The sequence below is a fragment of the Pygocentrus nattereri genome, chromosome 23 (assembly GCF_015220715.1).
Source record: "Pygocentrus nattereri isolate fPygNat1 chromosome 23, fPygNat1.pri, whole genome shotgun sequence".
Taxonomy (NCBI): domain Eukaryota; kingdom Metazoa; phylum Chordata; class Actinopteri; order Characiformes; family Serrasalmidae; genus Pygocentrus; species Pygocentrus nattereri.
Genome location: NC_051233.1, coordinates 6,300,121 through 6,327,587, shown reverse-complemented (window position 1 = coordinate 6,327,587; position 27,467 = coordinate 6,300,121). Strand labels below are relative to the sequence as shown.

Below are 27,467 nucleotides of genomic sequence, written 5' to 3'. Positions count from 1 at the left end.
GTTTGGTATTTCAAAAATCGCAAGTGTTGGTTTGAATGTATGTTGCTACAACACACTGCCGTCTCACAAAAAAAGCAGGTATGTCTGGGGCAGGACCTTCAAAGGTATGTCTTCAGCACCTTCAGTTAGGGAACATAACTGTGCTTCACACAATTAAATGACTGCATGGCATTGAAATTGCATTGTCACCGTATTCCCTTTGTTTACTTTCCTTTTCTATTTAAAACATTATGTCATGCAGAGGTCCGAAAACACCCGCACTCTTTTCTTGTCTTTATAAATGTTATTTGTTTATGAAGTGAGCAAACGCGTGCTTAATAGCTTTACTTCTCATTTTGTCAGATGCCGTTAACACAGTGCTGTATTATTCTGGTATAAGAGTCCATGCAGTGAAACATGCAGTGAAAGCTGTGAACTACAGATATCCTCACTTTTCTGAGACTTGTGTTGGTGTAAAATATTGCTCATCTTTTGCTCATCTTTCATGCTTTTTTTATCGAGCAGAGTATTTTTTGAGTCGAATGACGTCAGTTAAACTGCGGGTAAACATGTGAAGTCACTCTAGGAGGCGTTCTTCACAGTGTTGGTCCAGGTCAGGGTGTCCACAACTTGAACTGACTTGAATGACGTTTAGTTTATTTGTCATAAGTGAAGTTGTGTGCAAAAAGGCAGATTGTCAACTTCTAATCCATATTATTATTATTATTATTATTATTATTATCATTATTAAATTTTACAGTGATGGTAATATGATACTATTATATTACTCAAAATTGTCAAGACAACTCAGGACAACATATAGCATCTGCTATGACATGCTTATAGCATGTTTATGACATTGTTATACAGCAGTGTAAAGTGTGGTGTATAGAAATATTCCTGGATGCCCAAGAGCACTGAAGAGTTTGTTTTTTGTTTCATTTAATAAATAAATAAATAAATAAACAAATAAATAAATGAGCTTACTTTTATTTTGCCATTTTGCTTTTTTACATATATTATTGCTAAATTTACTTCTGGATTCTTTGGTCACTGCAAACTAAGAAGTAAGAGGTGTTTGCTGACTTTCTGAAAAAAAAAAAGTAAGCATATTAAATAAATAAATAAATAAATAAATAAATAAAGACCGGCATGCTCAGAACTAATGTTATTTTAACTGAACAAGTGCTGTTTTAATTTGTTATTTGCCGACTTTCTACTAAATTAATAAATAAGTACATAAGACAATAAATAAACAAATAAATACGACCATAAATATACTAATAAATAAGACAATAAGACGATAAATAAATAAATGAATAAATGAATAAATAACGTGCTTCTGCTTTCTGATTTTTATTATTTTTTTTTAGCCCCCACAAATATCTCTCTCTCTCTCTCTCTCTCTCTCTTTCTCTTTCTCTCTCTCTCTCTCTCTCTTTCTCTTTCTCTCTCTCTCTCTCTCTCTCTCTCTCTCTCTCTCACACACACACACACACACGCACACACACACACACACACACACACACAAACACATGCGCGCGCCGCCCATCTAGTCAAAAGTGTAAAACCAGCAGAGTCTTAACTCATACACGCGCGCGCGTCCACTCTCTTTCATTCTCACTCTGCACTGCCGCCTCCTGGCCACACACACACACACACACACACACGCACACACACACACACAAGTATAGACACACACGCACGCGCGCACACGCGCTATAAACGACCGTGCGGCTCGCGCGCTCCACTCAGAGCCGAACGAAAGCGAGACGAGAGAGAGAGAGAGAGAGAGAGAGAGAGAGAGAGAGAGAGAGAGTAGAGGGGGGACACCAGGCTGAGAGGAATGGCGCGTTTCGCCCTCTTCCTCTTCCTCCTCTTCTTCTTCTCCTTCTTCTTCTCGCTGCTGCTGTGCAAAGGCGCGCGGACCGAGGAGGACAGGCACGCGGCGGCAGCGGCGGCGGCGGCGGACAGCAGCGGCGCGTGCCAGCTGAAGACCGTGACCGTGTCCACGCTGCCCGCGCTCAGGGACAACGAGTTCAGCTTCAGCGCGGCTCCAGGCTCGGGCAGCGCGAGCGCAGGTGCAGGGGGGGAGTCCCGGCTGCTGCTGCTGGTCAGGACGGACGTCCCGGGCCACATCTCTGTACTGGACGACCTGGACAACACGGCGCTGCCCTACTTCACCCTGGGTAAGGTCTGGGCTCCGAGCAGCGGGCTTGGAAACTGACCCTTATTTCTGGGCTTTCCCTTGGCGTCCGCGCGTGCTGCGTGGCTGTATGGCAGTGCTGTTTGAAAGCTGCACCTTCCAGCGCGGTGGGGTCAGTTTCAGTGAGTGCACGCGCGAGCTGCGCGCGCATACGAAGCAGTTTGTTTGCTTGTTTGTGTTAATTACAGCAGTAGGTGAATTCAGTTCATTTCACTTCAGCTCAATGTGCACCTTGATACCCCCCCCCAGCAACCCCCTGCAACCCCCCGGTCCCTCAGTGCGGTGGTATAAGCGCGAGCTACGAGGATGTCTGGCAGTTTTGTCCGTGCACGTGAAAGCTGCACCTCATTCAGCGTGATGCTGTTAGGACAAGCGCGTGCAAGGTGCTTATATTGCACTATTGCTTGAAAGCTGCCCCCTCCAGAGCAGTGGGCTAGGGTGAATAAGTGTGAGCTTTGTGGTGTTTGTTTGTATTTACCATGCAGATAAACAAACCACCCGTTGTAGTTTAGAGTGAATTCAGTTCATTTCAGTTCCGTTTGTACTGGTTTGAATGGAGCAGCGTTACACCTATTTGCACGGACGCCTTCATAGGTATCCCCCTCAGCTTGGGGGTCTTGGATAAATAGCTTTGTTTTCTCCATGCATTGCCCCCTCCCTCCACCACCATCACCACCACCACCACACACCCCCCCACCATCACTACCCCCAGAATGGTGCTGGTTGTATAGCAACATTCACTAACTAACCAAATACTCATGGTTAAGATTCACCCCTGAATTCAACTGAACAGTTCCAGTTCAGTTCAGCCTGTATTGATTAGAACAGAGCTGCTTCACAGGTATTTGCACCTGCAGCCCCTCCGCATCAGCACATAAAATCTGTCCGGCGGGAGCTACACATGGTTGGTCATCACCGGATAGTGCTGTGGTTGTCACACAGTCAGCACTGTTTCCTATCTGCACTTTGTTTACTTGGCTGTTTACTTGTTTGTGTTTGTGTGCACCAGTGTGAGTACTGCAAGAACAAGTGACGTGGTCACGTTTGCCAGTTTGAGTTAGTTACACCGATACACGGATAAACAAACAAACGTGCAGGTAAATAAGCCAACCAGTTTGGTTAATATTCAGCCTCGTGAAAAGACTTTGTTTTGTTTAGAACACAGACATCTGCACCTGCACCGCTATAGGCTTCCCCCATCAACGTGGTGGCCTCAGAGCAAGCTGGATGGTGGAACCAGTGTGGTGCTGGTTATAGAGCATCACTGGGGTTAAGATTCAGCCTCATGAACTGTATTGAAGATATCTGAACCTGCACCCTTATACCCCTGTGTGGTGGTCGTAGCTCAAGCCATATGGATATGCAGCCTTGTTTTGTCTGTGCAAGCGAAAGCTGGACGTTGATAAGCCCTGATCACTGCCCTCCCAGTGTGGTGCAACTAGCTGTTTACTTATTTGTGTTTGTTTATTCTGTTAATGTAAGTGGTGTGAGAACCAGCTACTTGTAGTTTGTATTGGTGGGTTTAAAGCAGCTTGACATAGATTTGCACCTCAGCTTTGTGGATATCATCGCTGTTGGAACCCAACTTCATATCTCCAAATGAAGATGGTAGCTTTACAGGAGAAGGGAAAAAGACGAATACTTCACTAAATCAATGTAAAGTGGTTTTATTTCAAGCACTTTTGGGCACTGTTAGTCCATTCATCCTGAACTTTTCATGCAGTGTGAAGTGCAGCCGATATTTCCAAACAATGAAATGTCCAAAAATGTAAAAAATGGCCAAAACGGAGCTACAAGATTTTGTTTCAACAGCGATGGTATGAAGCAGTTGTCCTTAAAGCTGCACCTTTACACCACTGGTGCGATCCAGGGGGGGTTTAGGTTGGAGGCGCTGAAATTTTAGGCAGCCTATGTGTAACGTGGCCAATTTTATTCTAAGTTACATGAAACAGAACTCATCAGGCGGTGCTGTAATGAAGCAAAAGAAGACAACAAACACAACCGCCGAGTCCTCTTTCCGCTCTCGTTCCGGACCAATTTTATTCAAATGACCTGAGTGGTGACCCATCAGATGATCGGCTGATATGTGGCAGGGTGACTGACTGTGTCATGCCCACATTCACACTGAGATTGAATAGTGAAAAACACTCCAAGTCGCTGAAAGCTTCGTTATTTCAGTAGATAACTGAAAAGCAGTGTTTGATTTGGGACTCAGAACTGGCCTGTAACACCGGGACAGGCTTTCTCTGTTTTCTTGTCTGCATGTTTGAGCGATGCGGCCCCAAAGCGGCCAACAGTGAAGCTAACGCAGATTTAGAAACACAAATTCCACTCCTGAACAAGCACACATGAGTCTTTACTCTGCTGGATTAATTATGAAGTCCAGAACATTAATCATTATTATGTTTATCAGTTACAGTCCTGAAATCAGGGAGTGCTGCAGCCCCCCACACCTGCTGTTTCCTTTCTGCTCTCTGTGTGTTTATTTGTTTGTGTTTATTACACAGGAGAAAAAAAAACTCCTGGGTAATGTTCACCCAATAAACCTATCCAGCGAGCAGCTTCATAGGGAACATCCTCAATGTGGTGGTGTTACAGGGTTACATTGTTTTCTCCACGCTGTGTGTGGTATGTGTGGTGGTCCCAGTGTGTACATGGGTCCACAGCTGTTTCTCTACCTGCTTGTTTGCTTGTATGCTTTGTTTATTGGTGATGATATACAGTTTTAGAGCCTGCTTTAGAGTTTTACACCCTCCTTCACCCTGGGTAAGATTTCAACCCAAGTTTTCATATTGTACAGCGTTACTTATGATGCATTGTTGTCCCACAATTCATCTAGAACGTAGCCTAGAACCTGCATTTTGAGGGCCGCCTCTCAGTTTGGACACCTGTGGTGAAATGACAGGTTTCGTTGAATTTCTGAGTGGGGAAAAATGTCATATAAATAAATAAATAAAACAATGCACATTCCATACAGAGACCACACTCCGGTACATTTAAACAATTACTGTTTTCTGCTGAATTTAACCTGTTGGGGGGGTGGGGGGGGGGGGGGGGTGAAATGAGTCTTGTGCAAAAGTTATAAACTTTCTATTGTATTGTTTTCTTCTGATATGTTAAACTCGGCCCATAAGCAGAAACTGTACACTAAAATCCATCCATCCATCCATTTTCTAAGCCGCTCCTCCGTCAGGGTTGTACACTAAAATGTCCAGAAAAATTCGGTTAAAGTGTTTCACAAAACAACCTGTGTCATCTGACTAGGCGCGTTCCAACGTTTTCATACGACCGCATGTGACTATATGACACTGTTGGCTGTCTGAGTTTGTGTTTAGTGCCGCGAGTGTAGTCTCACTGCTTATTTATTATTTATTATTAATAGTTTTTTAGTTTGTTTACTTAAATATCAATATAGCATGTGGGCACATTTTCTTTACTGGGCTGCCCTGTTTCATCACTGAAAAGATCAACTCCCACCTGCACCTTCGTACACCACCTTCCAGTGCTTCCAAAGTAGTTTCTCAATGCATTCATACTCACATACGCTTGTACAACAAGAAACAGAACAGTTTCCAAGCATATGATGACTATATATTTACTTATTTATGCAGCATCATTGAGCGGCCCTGCCTTTCCCTGAGTAAGAGTCAACCCAGATGCCCCTTGGATTGAACGATGCACCTTTAGAACCCAGTGTGGTGGTGTTAGTGTTAGCAGTAGAGTACTATTATTTTCCCATGCACTTTTATGATCTAATTTCCTTGTTTATGTTTGTCGCGATCATAAATGAGCAGATTTTAGGGAGCGGGGCTGACGTGAGCTGAGGTTTGAAATGGTATGAAGTGAGATTAAAGCTTGCGCTGGCCTTGGCTTTGCTTTCAAGAAGAAAGACAGAGGGGGGAGAAAAAAGAAAGAGCCGCAGTGAGTAGAAGGTAAGGTGCGTGTGTATGTCTTTCAAAGTGAATGAATGAAGGCGTTATTGCCTCTGCGCATGTGAGAGCACATAGTGGTGGGGTTTAGGGCTGGGGTCCTGGCAGCACTTGCAGCTGTTCGGGTCCTGGAAGGGTTTTTTTTGCCTCAGATATGTTAATGTTGTGAAGTCTTGGGTGTAAACGCCTGCTGCTGAGGTTTTCCCATTGCATACCCAGCCGGGACACGGCTCTGTGTTTCTTACCTGGCCTTTTCTTACTGCTAAAGGATTGAGAGGGACGCATTAACCAAGTTCTCTCTGAGAAAGTAAAGCGATTCTGTATATTGAACTCTTGATTAAAGTCTACTATGTATTTCAAAGGCTTCGTGTTAAGGACTTTCATTAAATAATCCCACATTGTAAAAGCCTCAGCAGAAGCTTACATTATAAATCTTTAATGGAAAATTTGTAATGCTCACTGACAAGGAAGGCAAAGATGAAGCAGTGTTGCATAAGCCCTAAAAGTACAGTTGTGTGCAAATGTTTGGGTGCAGTCAGTCAAATCATATTTTTTTTATTTTCTAGGTAAAAAAAAAGTACAAATTTTAATGGAAAGTATATTTGCTGAGTTAATCATATTGGGGAAAAATGTGGCCTGTTCAAAGGTTACAGCATGTTATGTTTGATGTATTGTTTCTATCAGTAAGTTAAACTGCAATGAAATAGCACATCGCTACTGTCGGAAGAAAACCTTGTATGTCCAAAATAGTAACTTTACAGGAGAAGGGAAAAACTTACTTTACTTTCAATGCAAGTCAATGGAACCAGAATTTTTCCCATGTCATTTTGGGTCATTTCTTTTAGGCTATTCATCATAAAATTTACAAACAATGTAAAGAATAACAGATACTTTCAAATTATTTCAAAAACTGAAAAATGAGAAAAAATGGAGATACAAGGTTTTCTTTCAACAGCAACAATATTATAGCATATTAAAATGTGTTTAGTAGAGAGGATGTGTTAACACATAACTTTTTTTTTTTTTTTACTTGATTCAAATCTGGGGAACAAACTGGAAACAAAATCTCCAAAATCATAACTTTTACAGGAGAAGGAATAAACAGCCTTAAATTTTAATGCAAGTCTGTGGAACCAGACGTTTTTTTCAGGTAGTTTCTTTTGTTCCATTCATCATAAATTTTACATGTTATGTAAAGGGCGACAGGCATGTTTTAAATGATGTAAAAAACTGGACCAAAAAAAAAAAAAAGAGATACAAAGTTTTGCTTCTTGACTGTGAAATGAAACAATGAGTCAAGCACACATTAAAAAAGGGGGTTCTTAATGGTTTCTTTAGTAAAAGCAGTCATTATACTGTTACAATTCAAAGAACTGCATGAAAAACGCTAAAATCACCGAAACATCATCATCTTCATATTTGACTCTCCCAAGTCCCCATAAAATAATTAAATGGTTTTTGTATTCATCAAATTTTCAGCATATCTGTCAGTGTGCAGCAATTATATTGTCACACATAAAGTAGTCTTGGGATACGCTATGCTCTGCTTGTTCAGAGTACAACTACGTTTTGAATACCTGGTGGTTTTTATGCCAGTACAACTGATTAAACTGCATGAATGTTTATTAAAAAGCTGGGTATAGTTTCCATACAAGGAGCTTCAGGGGCTCATTGTGCGAAATTAACTTTCATACAGCTTCGAGAAACAATGCATTTGTTTAGCATGGCATAATTAAGAAGAAAACAAACAGGTGTGAGTTAAATTGTAAAAGTAGCTTGGCCTACTTGGAAAACATTCACAGACATCTGCTTAATTACAGCCAGCCTTTTCTGTTAGCCCAGGGTATACTGGCTGCATAGGTTGGTTTGGCATAAAACTATTGATTTTATTCTCAGTGTTTGATGGAGTGCCACTTCTTCTGTTAATGCTCTCTTATAAATGAAGGTGCCAAAAAGGGTTCTTTGAAGCACTTCCTTAGAAGAACTCACTATTGTTTGCTTGAAGAACTTTTCAGTGGATGTCTCTTTAAAGCAGTGGCACTCAAACTAGTCCTCGGGGACCTCCAGACCTTCCCAGCCCTGAACATTGATTACCTGGATCAGGTGTTGGGTGCTGCAATAGAATAAAAACATGGAGTGCCTTGAGGACTAGGCTGAGAACCATGAGGTTGAACCATTTTTCTAGCTGTGTTCATTCAAAGAACATTTTACAAGATTAAAGAAGCTCCATGTGATGTAAAAGTACACACACCGATCACCACCTCCTTGTTTCTACACCCATTGTCCAGTTTATCAGCTCCACCTACTGTATAGCTGCACTTTGTAGTTCTACAGTTACAGACTGTAGTCCATCTGTTTCTCTGATACTTTGTTACCCTGTTCTTCAGTGGTCAGGACCCCCATGGACCCTCAGAGAGCAAGTGCTATTAGGGTGGTGGATCATTCTCAGCGCTGCAGTAACGCTGATATGGTGGTGGTGTGTTAGTGTGTGTTGCGCTGGTCTGAGTGTAGCTCAGTGCTGCTGGAGTTTTTAAACCTCAGTGTAGCTGCTGGACTGAGAACAGTCCACCAACCAAAAATATCCAGCCAACAGCGTCCTGTGACCACTGATGAAGGACTAGAAGATGACCAACACAAACTGTGCAGCAGCGGATGAGCTGTCGTCTCTGACTTTACATCTACAATGTGGACTGACTAGGTAGGAGTGTCTAATAGAGTGGACAGTGAGTGGACACAGTGTTTAAAAACTGATCCACTTGTACCAGGACAACACACTAACACACCACTGCCACATCAGTGTTACTGCAGTGCTGAGAATGACCCACCACCTAAATAGTACCTGCTCTATGAGGGTCCATGTGGGTCCTGACCACTGAAGAACAGGGTAACAGAGTATCAGAGAAACAGATGGACTACAGTCTGGAACTGTAGAACTACAAAGTGCAGCTATACATTAAGAGGATCTGATAAACTAGACAACGAGTGAAGAAACAAGCAGGTGGTCATAGTGTTCTGCCTGATCAGTGTAAACCCATGAAAGGTTTTTACTAGAACTGTACGTCGAAGCCAGTAACCTTTCAGGAACCGAGTAGAGCGAGTATATTTTTTGATGCAATGAATGCAGTGAAACTAACTAAAGCACAACTGTCCAGATGGCTCATTTTTATAGACCGAAATTCTTAAAACATCAGAATTAGCAACGGTTAAGCATTGGCAAAAGCATAAAACGTGTCTATATAGAACCGCACTATATGAGCAAATTAGGCTTCTTAGGGAAGACAATCTTTTCTCCTGGTAAAAAGTCACATGTCAGCAAATCCAGGCTTCAAGCTTTTGCCATGTGGCTTGATTCATCCTCATGTGGCCTGTGGGATTCATTTGCTGTCTGGAATGATGCCTTTTGACAGGTCTGGAGAGAAAAATACTGTAAGCATATCCTCTCTTGGAAAGCACACAATAGTTCAAAGGGGTTTTTTTCTGGCAGTAGAGAATAATACAAAAATTGGAAGTCTGGGTCGAATTCTCCTTTAAGCAGAAAACATTGCTGACAATTTTGTTGCAAACATGGCTGCACCATCCTGCACCATTACTACATTTTTTTTCCCTTTGGTTTCTCCTCTGGACTGCAGAGATAAATCAGAAAGTGTATTACAGACAGATATCGGCATTGCATTAGAAGACAGCACAGTGTCCTACAACAGCTGTTCTCAAAACAAATCTTGAGGGAATCCTTTTCTCTACAGCCTTATGCTGTCCATGCAGCACTTTAACCTGATTCCACCAATGAGCCACCTGATAGGCTGATAAGTTGAATCAGATGGATGGAAAAAAAGGCAAAAAGTATGCAGTGGGGTTTGAAACCCACTGGTCCTTAGTAGAGCTGCACAGTCTGTTGTTTGTTAGTTATTGTGAAATTGGCCTTAGCATTACAGATATGGCAGAAGATTATGATATGCAAAACAGATTTTATGTTTATTGAGTTTCTGTGAGTGTTTTATTGAATCAAGGTATCCATATAACCCAACATTTTGTTTTTGCTCAAAAATAATGCAGTCCAATCTTGCAAAGACATCAGAGAAAAATGTAATTTACAATCTAATTTTTCCATTCACCCCAGTCAGCCAAGACATGGTTAGCGTCCAAATTCATGTTGGGCCTCTGGGACTGACATTGATAACAAACACTAGAAGTCAACAGCAACCCAGATGTTTTCCATTAATAACCAACCCCATCCTCTATATATATATATATATATATATTTATATTATTCATATATTTATATTATTCATATATATATATATATATATGCGGCACAGTGGCGTGGTGGGTAGCGCTGTCGCCTCACAGCAAGGAGGGCCTGGGTTCGATTCCGCGACCGGGGTCCTCTCTGTGTGGAGTTTGCATGTTCTCCCTGTGTCTGCGTGGGTTTCCTCCGGGTTCTCCGGTTTCCTCCCACAGTCCAGAGACATGCAGTCAGGTCGATTGGACATGTTACATTGCCCCTAGGTGTGAGTGTGTGAGTGACTGTCTGTGTCTGCCCTGCAATGGACTGGCGACCTGTCCATGGTGTGTCCTGCCTTCCGCCGGAAGACTGCTGGGATAGGCTCCAGCACCCCCCCGTGACCCTGACGGAGAAGCGGCTTGGAAAATGGATGGATGGATATATATTATATATATAAAATGTCAAAATTTGTAAAAATTGCATAGAATAAAATCTCTTCGCATTAACCTGAATTGACGGTTATGCTGTGAACTTGCTATTGTGGAGATAAATCATAAACTACATGTCTTCAGTTTTATACTCACGTGACTCCATGACCTTTTTGAAGATCGCGATAAAGTGTGAGAGAATGTATTTACACCAAAAGATTTGGGTGACTATTGACTTCTACTGTTTATTAACGATGGTAGCTTCCTAGCTTCAACATTAAATTAGGAAGGAAAATTTGGACCGCAAACTCTAATAATCTGGGATGACAGACATGTTCTGTGTTCTTTTGTTTCTGTTATTCTATTCAAGTTTAAGTTTCAAGTTTATTTGTCATTTACACAACATGCCAGGACATTCATGCATTGAAATGCTTGTGATGGAAATCAGGTCATCTCTCTACAGAAAATAAATAAGTAAAAGTAGAATATAAAAAAACAAACGAAAATATATTAAATTTACACAAAATATTGAGAAAATATAAGCAAAATGTCACATTATTGATCTACCTATGCAGTTCAAGGCATCTAGCAGTCACAGTGTAGTTTCATAGTCACAATTCTTGCAGTTTTGTACTTTGTACAGTCGTCTTCACTGGAGACTGGATTTGAGACCAACTCATATACGAAACCTTCCCTAGATTCAGTGTGCACTCAGAATGGTTATTAGCACTGTTTGAAGCACTGTGCAGTGTTTTAGCGTTCATGCATTGCTGATAAAAGAGTGTGACTTGCAGATACAAATGTATACCTAGCACTGGAAACTAGCCCATGGCAATGTGACTAATTAATTCCCGTGACTGTGAGGATAATGCGGCATATAAATAATGTATAGAGCTTTTACTGTGTGCTTTGTTTTGACACAGTTTTTCATTATATATACACTCAACTGCCACTTTATTAGGTACAGGTCCAGTTGCTTGTTAACACAAATAGCTAATCAGCCAATCATACGGCTGCAATGCAGTGCATTTAGGCATGTAGAGGTGGTCAAGACAACCTGCTGAAGTGCAGACCGAGCATCAGAACGGGGAAGAAAGGGGATTTAAGGGGCTTTGAACGTGGCGTGGTTGTTGGTGCCAGACGGGCTGGTCTGAGTATTTCAGAAACTGCTGATCTACTGGGATTTTCACACACAACCATCTCTAGGGTTCACAGAGAACGGTCTGAAAAAGAGGAAACATCCAGTGAGCGGTCAGTTGTGTGGACGAAAATGCCTTGTTGATGTGAGAGGTCAGAGGAGAATGGGCAGACTAGTTCCAGATGATAGAAATGCAACAGTAACTCAAATAACCAACCAACATCTCTGAGGAACGTTTCCAACACCTTGTTGAAAGTTTGCCATGAAGAATTAAGGCAGTTCTGAAGGCAAAAGGGGGTCCAACCTTTTACTAGCAAGGGTAACTTTACCTAATAAAGTGATCAGTGAGTATATATATATATATATATATATATATATATATATATATATATATATATATATATATATATATATATATATATATACATATACATATACATATACATATATACATATATATATACATATATATATATATATATATATATATATATATATATATATATGTAAATAACTATGGCAATCTGTAGCAAGTTGCTAATTAGATGTCAGCCCATCAGTTTGATTCATTCATTTTTACCAATGGTTTGAGTTCCCATTTCTCCTTCATAGCCTGTTTTTGCAATGGTTGAAAAAAAAATATCACTATACTCATAAGTTTTCATAGCCTTGCTGGTGTGCTTTGTCTTTTGCAACTTGTTTGTGAACCTTAGAAAATAAAATATTGTTATATATCTATATGCAGTGTGGAAGCCTCTGAACCTTCACGGCCTTCAGAGAAGCCTAATGATTTCAGAGGACTAAAAAATGCATGTCTCTGACTTTTTGCTCATTTTTATTTATCAGAACCAGGATTTCTGTTGCATTTAAACTCTGTTTGTATTGTAGAACTACTCTTATTTGAGTGTTTAGTTTTGGTTGGAAACAAATGAATTAAAATGCTAAAACAGCCATGAGAAAATTGTCAAATCAGTCATTTTTTTCACATGGTAAATAGAAAGTTAAGCCAAGAGAGCTCTCTGATTGTCCCATGTATCCTCCCACCCTGACATTCCTAAGGACTTCATTTCCCAGAATTCACTGGTAGCTCACATGACCCATGAACCTCCACTCCTCCAATCACTGTGCCTGTTCACCTGGGTACTAACCGGTTTCACCTGCTATGTGTATCATACGATGAGATGTACCTTAGTATTTTACTAGGTGTTCTTGTACTGTAATATTGTCGTTTAGTTTTTTCCTGACCATCTTTTTAGACCTCTTGACTGCTTGTCTATGCCATTCTGGATCTGGTTGCCTGATATAGTTTGTTATGTTTGTCGTTCTCTGTATTTTGGCCTTTTTGGATTTGACCACCACCTGTCTACCAACTGTGAGTATTGTTGAACAACAATGGCTGTCAGTAAAAGCTGTATTCTATCCAGGATAGTCATTAGGAATAAAAACTAAAACAAACAAACAAAAAAATAGTGGCAGCAGCTCCATGTCCGGTATTCTTTACTAAACGATTCACTATACAACTGTTGTGGTTTGTGGTTTGTAATGCTTGTGCTTGTCTGATTGTCATCATCCCCTTTCACAACCCCTTGTTTTCCCATGGAGCTGCTATGATGCAAGAAAAGTTTCAGAGAAATCTGACAGTGTATTGTATCATATGTGGATTCTTCGTTAACTGACTTAATTCATGGTCCCAATTGAAGGCCTACCTGTGATCATCACAGTTTATCACTGTATATATCATATATTGTGAAAATATTTTATATTAGTAGCATCTTCTCCATCCTAACTTCAAATGCAACTTAAGTAATAGATGACTGCAACAGATCGTCACTTCGATGTTGGGCCTCAAGGGCCTCAAGTGCCCATTCAAGTCATTCCACTAACCAAAGAGCAAATTCAGAGAATAAGTAGTTACTCTGCAAGTGGTTAATAGGCCATGTCTTTAGTAAAAGCCTCTTTTATTGTAACTTTTTTCATTTGGATAGATGAAGGATCGTTCAGTGGGAGCATGACAGCCCGACCTAAGACATTTTTCAGGTATTTCTTTGCATAATATATTATTTATTGCCATTGTCATGTTGAATCCTTTGATATGCATAAGGATTTGTGCCTTGAATGCAAGCAGAAAAGGCTTAATAGCAACTGTAGTCTTTCAGTCCCTTGGAGAGGACTGGGTCTAAAGTGCCCATCTAAATAAAGTGCAAATTTAAGGAGTGGAAAGTTACTCCCATTAGAGTTATTTTAAGGGTCCAAGTAGTAAATAGAATGATGTGTGTAGCCCAATACCTCTTGTGCTAAGGCCACTTGTGCGCAAAGTGCTGGCAGGGCAGAGAGAGGAGGCCGGGACGAAAGCCTGCAAATCACTCGGCTTCTCTCATTAACGACAGCTGCCCGGTTTTGAGTCACGACTCCATGTCCTCCCATTTGGCTGCATTGCGAGTCCACTGTGCTCTTCCAGGGCTCTGTCTGTGTCAGCTCTTGAGATGGATTTTCATCCTGGGCCATACTGAAGGTTACTGGTGCTGGCTAATTTACCCGGACCTTTCTCGAGGCTGAGGGCCCCTGTGCTTTGTCCAGGCTAGCTGGCTGTGGTAAGCTTCTGCCTTGGAGGCTGAAGGACGTCTGGGGCTAAAGTGATGAAATGCGCCTCATGTCTGTGGAAACTGTTGCTGTCTGCCGGAAGGATTTGAGGTTCTATTGTGAAGCATCACCTGGGCTGACATGTCGATCAGGATGTTTTTCTTGTTTGAAATGTTTGAAGAGAATATGTAGACTGAATAAATTTAGTTGATTTTGGAAACATATAGAGTTTCCAAATAAGTTGGAATAGTATTTGTCAACATATGCTCATTCCAAAGGTAAGGCCTATTTCAAAAACAGTCCAGGGAAGGAGTCTGTTTACCATTGTATTACATATGCTTTTAACAAAACTTAAGACTCAAGAAACCAGTTTATTTAGCTTTGAAAGTGGAATTTTTGGCCATTTTTCCATTATAAATGCTGCTTTACTGTACATGCTGTAAGCTATTGTAATTTATGCATCATAAGGATGCATACATTGTCAATGAGAGGCAGGTTTTGGCTGTAGGCAGGCTGGTCTAGCACCCACATTCTCTGATTATGCAGCCATGCTGTTGTAACACATGGTATATGTCTTGGCATTGTCATGCTTAAATAAGCATTCAACATTAATAGTGCTTTCATAGATGCTCTTTTGAACTTTACACTGGTAACAGTCTGGATGGTGTGTATCCTCTCGATTAACTTCATAAAATCTCTTTTCATTTTCCTCATCTTTCCTATTAAACTCATTAAGTTAAATACAATTGTTAACAATACAAAGCAACAAGATGGTAAACTGCCAGTTTAATATCTCTCTGAGCAATATTCTCTTTATAACTGGATATATTCTGCCCTAGGCTGAACAGACAACAGAAACTGACTATGAGGTTAATGCCACAATAATAAAAGCCAGACTTCCAAACTTTTAAATAAAGTGTTATTTCAAAACTGAGGCATACAAGCTGAATAATCTTAATTGTGTGCCTTTTTATGAGTTCAGCATATACAAATTAGATCTGACATAAAAATCCCCAAATTGCACTGAGCTAACCCAGCTAGCTTGACACTAACATAGTTAGCTGCCATGCTGAAAATAAAACAAGAATTAATAGTGTCTTCACTTATAGACAAATTGACCAAGGGCACTAATATACCCCTATACCATGACTGGCCCTGACTTTTGGACTTTACACTGGTAACAGTCTGGATGGTCCTTTTCCTCTTTGGTCCAGAGAACACAACACCCATTATTTCCACTTACTGCATTAAATCTCTACTTTCCTTAACTCTAAAACTTTGGTGGCCCTAATTTACTCAATTTTTATCATGTCTTTTTTAAATTTGACAAGTCATGACTTGTGTCTTGAGTCCATCAACATTCTACTGAAGTCAGAGTCACTGACTCATGTCTCAATTTATGATTTATTGGTTTTAAGGGAAAAAACAAACATGATTAATATGCAAACCAGATATTAAGTTGAGGATATTCCATAAGAATACAGTAGTGTTGTGTTTATGACCCTAAGTTACGTACTAGTTTTCGGAAACTTTAGTATCTATACACGCTGGCCCCATAGTGAATTGTTGGTCTTTTTCGTTTCGACAGCAAAACCACATGAGAATATTTGCAGCACTGCTCACTGAGCTGAGCCGTAAACATTGAAAATCTATGATACAGGCTCATGAGTAGCTCAACCAGTATTGGCACTGCTTCTGCAGTGTGGGGATGAGCTCTGCTGAGGGGATGCAAGTTCAAGTCCCAGTGGTCCATTCACCATCTGTGGTCCAAGTGCACAGTTGACTTACTACAGTGAGAATTTGTTATAGAAGCAGAATCATTGGGGAAAATGAGAACACTTGTAAAATAGGGCAGGGCAGTATCATTTGCAGATTTTTTATAGGGGCATTAGCCTTGCTGAATTATTGACCAACATTTATACACTAATATTGCATTAATGTGTGATATGCAAATAAACCTCTGGCCAGTCACTGTAGGTTTTAATGTGATCAGTGAGCATCTTGACCAATCATAGATGTTCTTTGGGTGTCAGGCATGCACATGGAGAAACACATGCACCGGGTTTTAAAGGGCACCCTCCTTTAAGTGAAATAGAGGGGTCATCTCCAGCATTTTCTGGAGTTTTCCTTCATTTCCACAGCGTGACTTAAAATCGAGGCTGAGAGCTTTCATATCCAGCCCTGCATAGCTCAGCATGTACCAAAGGCTCAGCATGCTTGGAGCAGGATACATTGTGTGAGTAAGCAGAAGACAGGATGATCTTTCACCCACGTCCATTGACTAGTCATTCACTTCCTTAGAAAAAAAATCAAATGCATGTGTCACAGAACAGCATGTAGACTTTTTAGAGTGAGAAAGAGAAGAGGATGAGAAACATAGGAGCCTGTATTGTGCTTTAAAATTCTTGTTATTGTGTGCTGACCATGAACCATGGAGTTTATTGGTTTTATTTATTTATTTATTTATGATTGGACATAATTTGATAGTTCTTTATGCTCCCTCTGTGGAGGTTCATGTTCTATTTTTCTGCTTAGATGACATATAATTTAAAACATACTGTGATTATTATTATTTTTTTTTTCTTTTCACCATTTGAAAACATTACATTGTAGGTACGTTTCCATGACAAATCATGGATCGGCAAATCGGTCACGAGGCTGGAACCCTAACCTCCAGCCCACGACTGCCCCCAATAGCGTCCTGTACTGGATTAATGCAAAACTTCTGGGACAAATTGTATGTATGGTTTTGTACGTGGCTTGTTCAAACACCCCCCATCAACCTTATTTTTCATGTGACATTGTCATAATGGCTTAAACGTTTAGCAATTCTGGCTTAAATATACAGCTGGGAATTGGAAATGTCATTAGTTGCCATTTTCAACAAAGTCCAAAAAGTGTGCCTAATTTTTAAGATATCGTTTTGTCTCATTAAATGTCTCCGAGTCATCCTGGGAGAAAGCGTAGCTTGCAGCTGTCACTACAACCGAGTGCTGTTGGCATTAAAGTCTGAGCAAATAAAGCAAAAAGATGATGAACTGCCAGTTAAACATCACTGGTTGTTTCTAACAGGCTCGCTTTAACTGGTTATATCCGTTATAGTCTCTTTAGAACTGCGTATATTCTGCCTTCACTAGTAGGCTGGACGGATAGCAGAAAGCTAACAGGCAAAGACAAACTTCTAAGCCTTTAAATGAAGCAATATTTAAAAACTGAGACATGTAAAGTCCGTAATCTAACTTTCTTACCTTTTTATGAGTTGAACGTGTTCATATTTCAACTAGAGCTGATTCAAAAATAGCACCAAGCTAGCTTGACACTGACATATCTAGCTGTCGTGGTATGCTGCCAGTAAGTAAGTAAATAAATAAATAAATAAATAAATAAATTCTACATTAGACATTGGCACTGCTTTATGGTTCTCTGCCTGCACCTGACTCCCAGTGTGAACAGAATTGATAAAAAATGGCATTACATGTCTACGTAATTAAAGTAGGCTGGAATCGGGATCCTTGAAATTGAGTGTGATGTAAGATATTACATCTATTTCAAAATCTAACCCTAATCTTAATTTTAACACAACCTACACTTATGCCTAAACCTTCCCCTTTCCATAATGTATGTGTTGTTGAGAATCAGCTGAATATCACCAGGAAGTTTATTATATCTTTTATAATGATATCTTTAGGTCATCTATAGGAGACCATCAAAATAAAGTGACCAACACTAAGTTTTCACATCATACATTATCACATGCTTTGTGATACAGAGAAATGGATAATAATATTATTATTATTATTATTATTATTATTATTATTATTATTAACTTCAACTCTGTTTCTTTTTCTCTTGGTGTCTACAGTGACTTTGTTTCTAGCAGTATCTGAGCTCAGGACTGTCTTTTTCTCTAAGCTATTGGTAACTAGCAAAAATACTTTCTCTAGATTGACAAAGCGCTTCTTGTAAGTCGCTCTGGATAAGAGCGTCTGCTAAATGCTGTAAATATAATAAAAGTATTATAGTGAAATCATTATCCTGTCTGTCACAGTTGCCTATAAATGTAAGAGTTCTGTTCTCAAAGGAGCAATTAACCATACACACAGAAGTTTTATTCCCCATACCCAGGGGTCACTGTGACACTGACACTGTGCTGCTCCACGGTTGGGTGTTAGGCAGCGACATGACCTCTATTGTATTAAGTACACAGCATAAACATAACACACTTCTATAATCTAAAAATAGCTCAGCCAGTTTGCACTGAAGTCCCTGTAGTTACTGAATAATAAACCTTGGCATGTAAGCCTGAGATTTACAGGTATTAAACACATTTATTTGCTAAATCTCTAAAAAGCACTCATCACATTTTTCAGGTTTGTGCTTTGCCTTTAGCCGACAGTATGAGGATTGAGTGACTGAGGCAGTAGAGAGAACTCTGAGAACTTGATCTGGAGTTATTGGTGGCTTCTGCTTGTGAGCAGGTCAGACCCCCACTTTCGGATTGTAGTGGGACTGACAGATTAAACTGAGGAACAGAGGGGAGGGTGGTGGAGGGTAAAAACATTGTCACAGGAATGGAAAGGCAGAGATGGGAATTTTTAGGGTGTTGGACTGGAAGGAGGAGGGCTTTAAAGCATGGTCTTTCCCCTAATGTCTGGTGATTCCTTATCTCCAAGAACATTCAGATGTAGGAGTTTATAGTGTAGTGGGTAACATCTCTGCCTTCTACGTTGTAGACTGGGGTTCAATCTCTGCTTGAGCAGCACCCTACACTATACCAATAAGAGTCGTTGGGCAAGACTCCTAACGCTGCTTTCACCTGCCTGTGTAAATTGATCAAATTGTAAGTCACTCTGGAAAAGCCAAATGCTGTAAATATAGTTAATGTGTGGTGAATGTCATTGTTTGAGTTTCTTGTCCACTTGTACCATTCTCCTGACTGACTTCAGCTGATCTTGGGTCACCACTCTTAATTTAACAGCCCATGCTGGCCCTTCAGAATAAAACCTGTGCTTAAGATCTACAGGTTTCTTTCCATCCTTCAGGGCTTACATTACAAGCCCTGTGGTTGTTACCCCAACCACAGGAGTTTGTGTTTTAGAAATCCTCTGGCTATTAACCGAGAAAACCCGCAAATCCCTGAGAGAGAGAGAGAGAGAGAAGGACTGCTTTAGCATTTACCACACAGTGAGCTCTAGCTGCAAAATTTACATTTACAAATCCAGGCAGACCTCCTTATGGTTTAGATTTCAAACAGAGAGAGGGAGAGAGAGAAACATGCCCTTTCAGAATGAACATGGGGTGTTTAACTGACCTCTGCGTGAACACAAGGCCCCAATCTTTAAGCCCTGACATGATTTATTACCTTTGGAATGGAAGAACATTGAGGAAGACGGAGTTAAGATAAAGGGACGGGACAGAGGCTTTCATTTGCTGTGTCTTACAATGATTTCGTCTGCATACACAGCAAGGGCATAAAAGGACAGACATCGAACTAATATCCCACCTAGGAGAACGACTGTGCTTAAAACGCATTCAGAAGGATTAGATTAGATTTGCTTTTGTAGATTCCATATGCAGTGTAACAAAGGTTTTGGAATTGGTTGAAATGCAATGGCACACTAGTTCACGCAAGGCCTGATAAACAGTCCTTAGATCCTGGAATAGTCTAGAGCTTATCAGTCCCGGCGAATGCGTAGATAAGGATGGCTTGTGATGTATATGCTGTAACAGCGGACTGATGTTTTGTTCTTTAATGGCCTTTTTTCATCGTACAAAACAACAAATCTTGAGCTTGCAAAATCTTTCCCAAACTGTGACTTCAAGAATTCCTCCAGAGCTTTTAAGTTGGCCTAACATTCATTCCAGCATTGCACCAAACCCTTGAATAAGCAATAAACTCCTGAATCTTTCAAAACCTTCAGAATGAATTTGCTTGGACCAGAAGAGTTTAGTTACTTCCCTGCTCAAACTCCCTTCATAAACCTGGCCATTATCTAGTTGGTTGAATCAACACAACTCCAGCCCTTTTTGCCTAAAATGTCATACCCAAAGTAAAAGCAGCGCTGTTCCTACATACCTTTGGGCGACATTCTTGATCTAGATCTTGTTTGAAAGGGAACAAATTCCAGTTTTTCCCCACCAACCACAATAATTGTAAGTAGTATTAACACAGAGTGACAGAAGCTAGAATGGTGGGGTTCATTACTGCTTGCCTCATAGATCTCTAAACCGATTTCTGACTTTTGCCATGTTGTCAAGACCACATGTTTGATTGTTATACTGTCTGTCACTGTTGCCTATAGATGACATTCTGTCATCAGTAGAGTGGCTAATGGTAGAAATGTAAGTTTGACCCCTTAAATGGCCCCTTAGTTTTATCACATACTTTTATAGTTCAGCCAGTTTACACTGAAGTCTGCGGTTAATGAATAATATGACTTGTAATAACAAATTTATTTGGTAAATCTCAAAAAAACACATAATCCACTTGTTTTGGATTATGATGTCTCTGTCAAGAGCTCAGAGGCTTTTAAGGTGAGGATCCACAGATTCGCTACTGTTTCCTCATTTGCTGCTTATGTTACAAATGAGACCATCATAACTGCTGTGAATAATGAATCATTAAATGATATGAAGGAGTTGATTTCTGAGATTTGAAGCTTACTAGCAGCATATTGCATCACCATATTGTTGGATGATTCAATGCGTTCTGATTACAGTACCAAAATTTACACATTATGTAAATGTTACATTTTTGTTTTTTTCTTCCAAAAACCATATCCCATATCTTAATAGAAGATTTTTTTTTGTTGTTTTTTTCAGATTTTTGGATAAATGTCATCCACATTATGTTTTATTAAAAAGTCAAAGCTCATGTTTACTTAATTTGTATCTACTTATCAAACTGCATTTTCTAAAAGTGAGCCACTTTAACAAAAGCTTAGTTCCATAACACTGGGCAAATCCATACCATGACAAATATCACAGATTTTCCCAACATATTGCTGATAGCTGGAATTTGTACTACAAATGACCTGAAAAGGAAACGGTTTCAATAATCAGTTCTGTAAAATCCCGTTTGTAGGGTGTGTTTGCAACTAAAATATTCTAATTCTAACATGTTATTTACATTATCTAGTCATTTTTTGCAGAACCGAGTGCAGAGACATGTTTTTTAGAATGCCAGTGATAAACTGGCAAAGTAACATTGTTTGAAATCATTTTGGGGGAAAAAATATTGTTGAAAAAAATCCCTGTTCATCTGCGGGGTCACGCCTTGAGCAGGAAAATGGTAAATGTCGCAGTTACGTCACTCACGTGCTCCACTGATTTGGGTAACCTTTGGAAAATGTCATGCTAATCGAAAGGGATTCATGGAGAAATCGGTTCTCCTTCTCAATTCAAGGGCAACTAGAAAACCACGGAAGTGGAGACGGCAATAATTTTGAGGTGTTTTTGCCTCGCAAATGAAGTGGTAAGTAGCACCTTCTTCCAGACTAATGCTATGCTATGCTCTGCACTGCACCTATTTCCACTCTCAGACTGACAGGGACCACAGAGCAGGCAGATAAATACATTTGTGCAGGTATGAGGCCAATTCATGTCCACAGTCTAGAGTGATTGGTGTCACTCCCGGCTTCTCTCAGCTGAGGCATGTTTCAATCATGTGTCAGAGCGAGGTGTTGTTTTGATGAGAGAGAGAGAGAGTGTGTGTGTGTGTGTGTGTGTGTGTGTGTGTGTGTGTGTGAGTGTGAGAGTGTGTGTAGGTGTGCAGGTGAAGATTGTATGTGAAGAGAGGTCAAGGCTGTCTTGTATCCAGTTTCTGTTACTTGTCAAAGTGTCCAGGCATGCTGGGATAGCCTGAGCTTGTCATTGATATTGGCATAGGCATACTAGAAGTCTCTTACTGGGGGTGCATAAGGTATCAGCAGGTGTATTATGTGCCAAAAATGTTTAAAATTTGGTTATTATTATTGTGCCGACAGTGGAATTGTAGTGGATGATTACAACAGATTACTAGGCACTAGGCACTTCCACATTTTGGCCGAAAGTGTAGTCATGCTAAACTTTCACTAAGAGAAGTGTGTGTGCGTGTGTGTGCGTGTGTGTGTGCGTGTGTGTGTGCGTGTGTGTGCGCGTGTGTGTGCGCGTGTGCGCGCGTGTGCGCGCGTGTGTGCGCGCGTGTGTGCGCGTGTGTGCGCGTGTGTGCGCGTGTGTGTGTTGAATTCTTGTGAACAGAATGCGCATAGACACACTTTCTTTGCCGCTTATCCTTTTGGACCTATCCCAGTGGTCATTAAGTGAAAGGTAGGAAACACCCTGGACAGGTTACTGGTCCATTTCAGGGAGGACACACAGACATATACAGTCAAACCTAGGACCAATTTAGCAATGGCTGATTGGCCTGGTTGCATGTCTTTGGACCATGGGAGGAAACCCACATAGACACATGGAAAACATACAAACTCCACACAGAAAGGACCCAAGTCACCCGGCCGAAGAGCGAACCCAGGCCCTTGCGGTGAGGCGTCGGCGCTACTTCACCAACATGCCGCCAAGAATGAAGTAATGCCAATGTAAAAATATCAAAATACCATTCACTTTGAAATATGATGACAAATATGTCTGATGGCAAAGAAAAATGAACGAGCCGCACTTTCTGGACAGAATCATCAGGAGACCCACATTCATAGCAAATGGCCAAAAGTCATTCTTGCAATGTGACCAATACAAAGAGACGCATACAAAATCTCCAGTCTTCACCAATGTAGCCTTTTATACCAGCAACTAGTTCAGCAGTGTGTTCCAGGTGTAATTTTACTTTGTTTTTTCAGTTCCTGCTAAAAGAAGCATGTACAAAATATTGGGATCAGTGGGGCATGATGACTGCTTAGTGGACCTAACCATGTGTGTTCTGGCATCACTACATCACTGCATCCTCCTCAGCTCTGCTACTAGTCCATGATAATCACTGTGGGCTGCATTATATATACAAAAAAAAAAAAAATTAAAGTGCTGGGAACCCCTGTCCCACAGAGCCTCTAACGGGTGATTCTTTAAAGAATTTAAACCTTTTTGAGCATAAAAACACCCACATAATCTGAAGGTTCTAAACAATGTGTTGCTTTCTGCAAGTGTACATTCAAAGCAAGTACCATTCAAGCCAAGAGATTAGGGGTTGTTTCAACAGAGGACAAGAGAAATGCAGTTTGGAGGAGGTCTAAATAACGAAGGATAATACTGTATATACTGTAACAGGCTAATGTTCTGGTCCATAGTGTCTCCTTTGCATTCTACAAAACAGAATTCTTCAATTCATAAAACCTTTCCATTCGTTCAAGCCCTCAGAACTACGCATGTTTTATCCATAGCTTTTATACTAGTCATACCTTTTTACCGCTCTTCCGTCACACTCTTGACATTTTCCAGTTTTTGACATAATTTGAACAACAAACTCTCAAATCTTCAAAGGCTCTTAAGGCCAAAGTACGCTGGTTGGACAAGCATGAATTAACACGGACCTTCTAATGTCCGTCGTTTTTCTTAGAATGTCCAGGAAAAAGAACTGAGAAACCAAATGAAAGGAGGAGAGATGTGTTTGTTCAGTCAATGTCCTCTGGCCTTCGAAAGAAGGGGATGCAAATCGGGTTCTGGAGTGCCTTAATGATTTCCCTGCTCAAACATGACTACTGAACCTGGTCATTAACAGGTCAGTTCAGGTGCATTTGAGCAGAACAGTCACCAAAGTGTGTTGGAATGTACACATCCAGGACTGAATGCTGAGCCTTAGAATATTGGTAGCTTACGTTGATAAAGGTATCGGGGCCATAAGGGGTCCTTCAGTTATGTGTGTGTGTGTGTGTGTGTGTGTGTGTGTGTATGTATGTATATGTGTGTGTATATATAGATATATATAGAAAGATATAGATATATATAAAAAATAATAATCTCACTGCTGTAGAAAACCTTGTATCTCCATTTTTGACATTTTTCAGTTTTTGACATAATTCTATTAATAATTTTAATACCTGTTGTGTTTTACACTGTATGTACATTTTATGATAAATGGACTAAATGAAATAACCCAAAATGACTTGGAAAAAAATTTGTCCTTGTCCTGTAAATTACCATTTTGGAGATGCAAGGTTTTCTTCTGACAACAGTGATGTGCATATATATATATATAAAATTATAGTACAGTTTTTTTTTTTTTTTTTTTTTAAGACTGAATGTTGCTGTAGATTTTCTGCTTTAGCTTTTAGGCATTGGCCGGAATTCACATAGCAGTGTGTATAAATCAATAGCTACTGTCTCTGTCGTTTTCCCCCAGTGTGATTTTGTTTTATGCTGTTTAAGCTTTGTTTAGTGCCTATATTGCTGCAGGTGTTTCATTTTCCCTTTTAATTCACAATTTTAATCCATTTTATTCATTATTCTCCACCTTTTTTTACATTCCCGGTATTCCTGAAACTGTTTGATTCATGTAGGCTTAACATTTCTTGAAAGCTAGACATGAACCTTCAGAAGTCTTTGCACTGATCCCTGTGGCATTTCTGCCCTTTTACTCCAAATATATATCAAAGGAAAATGTTCCCCCCCATTCATATTAATGGATGAAAATCCCCCCTTTATAGTCTCTGGGGAGATTTTGCAGTGTTGAAATAAGAAAAAGAGGTTTTTACAGCTTGGGACTTCTCCATGTCAGGACTCGAGCTTGTTGGTAATCTGCCAATCCAGTGAGGTTGTAAGTGATTTTCTAGCTGGATGAAAACGAAGGAATGAATGAATCCACAGTCTTTGACCCGCATGGGCCATTTTATGAGTTATCCTGCAAACGGACAGCCTGTTTATGCAGCGCAGACTGAATGAGCTGCGTCAACCTGGATCCAAATGCACCTGAGCTTTTTCCGGACACTTCAGACGTGCTGCACAGTCCATTTAACTACCATTTTACCACTTGAGACTCCATATGTCATTCAGTCTCAATGAAATTTAGTTTCCACTTCTGGAACAGGCAGTAAACTATCCCTGTAAAATGCATTCCTGAGTATATATTGTGTTAGTTTTCCTAACAGAGCCAAGTCTTCAAAATGCTTTACTTTATAGGAGAAAGAAAGCTATTGTTGGCTTTTTGGCTTTAATGTACAGGATTGTTCCATATATATATATATATATATATATATATATATATATATATATATATATATATATATATATATATATATATTATTTTAAATTTTATATTAAAATATATATATATATATATATATATATATATATATATATTTTATATTATTTTAAATTTTATATTAAAATATATATATATATATATATATATATATATATATATATATATATATATATATATATATATATATAATTTTTTTTTAAGTTATTTGTTTTGAATTATAAAAAAGATGGTGCAATGAATGCACCTAGAAATGCACCTTTTAAATAGTGTATATTTTTATATGTTGTATGTAGCATAGAATGTATAGTATGTCTGTTCTCTTCCATTTAACTCTATTTATAATTCTATTCTAATATTATGTTACATGTGCATATAGTATATGCATTCTGCTCTATATTATATATATATATATATATATATATATATATATATATATATATATATAATATTGACCATAAAGTATATACCTTCTCTTTGATTCTGTTATCTATATAGTATATTATGTTGTTATTGTTTATTAAGTTCTCATCTAATTACATACATGGTATATCACTGCTGCGGGAGCAAAACCTTGTATCTTCAAAATAGTCACTTTAGAGGAGAAGGAAAAAACCTACTTTACCTTTAGTGCAAGTCAACGGAACCAAAGAAAGTTATTTTGGGCCGTTTCTTTTGGTCCATTTATTATGAAATTTACACACAGTGTAAAAGGCTAAAGGTCTTTTCAAATTATGTCAAAACCTGCAAAACCTCAAAAATAGAGATACAAGGTTTTGTTCCAACAGCAGCGAATTCTATTCTATTCTATTCTATTCTATTCTATTCTATTCTATTCTATTCTATTCTATTCTGATGTGTATACTTAAGTATATGTTGTACTTCAATATACACATATGTATGTGAGTATATCTTATTTAGATTCTATAGTTGTATTCTATTCATTTCATCTTTATTCTATTCTATTTCTGACACATTTAAAAATAATCAAATATATTGCCTTAGCTTTGGTACACTGGTCCTGTTTAGTTGCCTCTTCTTTCCCGATTTTGGTTCATACTCTTTTCTGCTATTTGAGGTGTCATTGTTTGCATCCCTCACTAAGCCATTTCAAGTTGTTTGGCAGGAAAGTCATCACTGGTGTGTTAAAATGCAGATGGTATGAACAAAACCTGGAAGTGTTCTTCATCCTTTATTTCTCAGCTTGGGTTTTGTTTTCCGGGTGTAAATTGGAATGTGACACATTGTTATTCAGTTGTGTTTCTGAGTTGGATGACAAAAGCTTTTGTCTCGGTACCTTTATTAGAATTCCTGCCATCTATACAGAACAATTGGAACGAACAAGGCTAAAACGTATTGTCAGTATCAAATCAAAACCTCATAACTCTGCTTTAGTACAGCAGCTACCTTTACATTCCTTCTGCCAAACATTTCATGATGAATGGGTCCATCAGCACGGGCCACAATGACTTCGAATAAAAGTTTGTTACATGAACATACATTAAAGTTAATGAAACTTTTCTTCTTTATCATACAAGAGTGTTTTATAACGGCAATGAAATGGAACAGTATCGCTTCTTGTTTTCCCCACAGCTAAATAAGGCTTGCCACAAAGTTATGAAACATTAAAGTGTCACTTTATTGCCTAACAGGGGAAATTGCCACTCGACAAATCATCCCAACAATCCAGTGTGGAGCTGGGCTTTATAAATGGATGTAATCAATGCTCAGTCAGCAGTCTGGAGTGTCTGGGTTTTATGCATACGTTTGATGAATTAAAACCAAAATTATTTGACA

The 27,467-nt window shown here is 39.4% G+C and overlaps 1 protein-coding gene across 2 annotated transcripts in view; it reads left to right on the top strand.

The window, feature by feature from the left end:
* The first annotated feature begins 1,603 nt into the window (after positions 1–1,603).
* Positions 1,604–27,467, top strand: part of LOC108442885 (astrotactin-2) — a 759,455-nt gene continuing 733,591 nt past the window's right edge. For both annotated transcript variants that reach the window (XM_037533175.1, XM_037533174.1), the window contains exon 1: positions 1,604–2,168. In XM_037533175.1, coding sequence (XP_037389072.1) covers positions 1,826–2,168 — 343 coding nt within the window. In that variant the 5' untranslated portion in view covers positions 1,604–1,825. The remainder of the gene's footprint in view (positions 2,169–27,467) is intronic.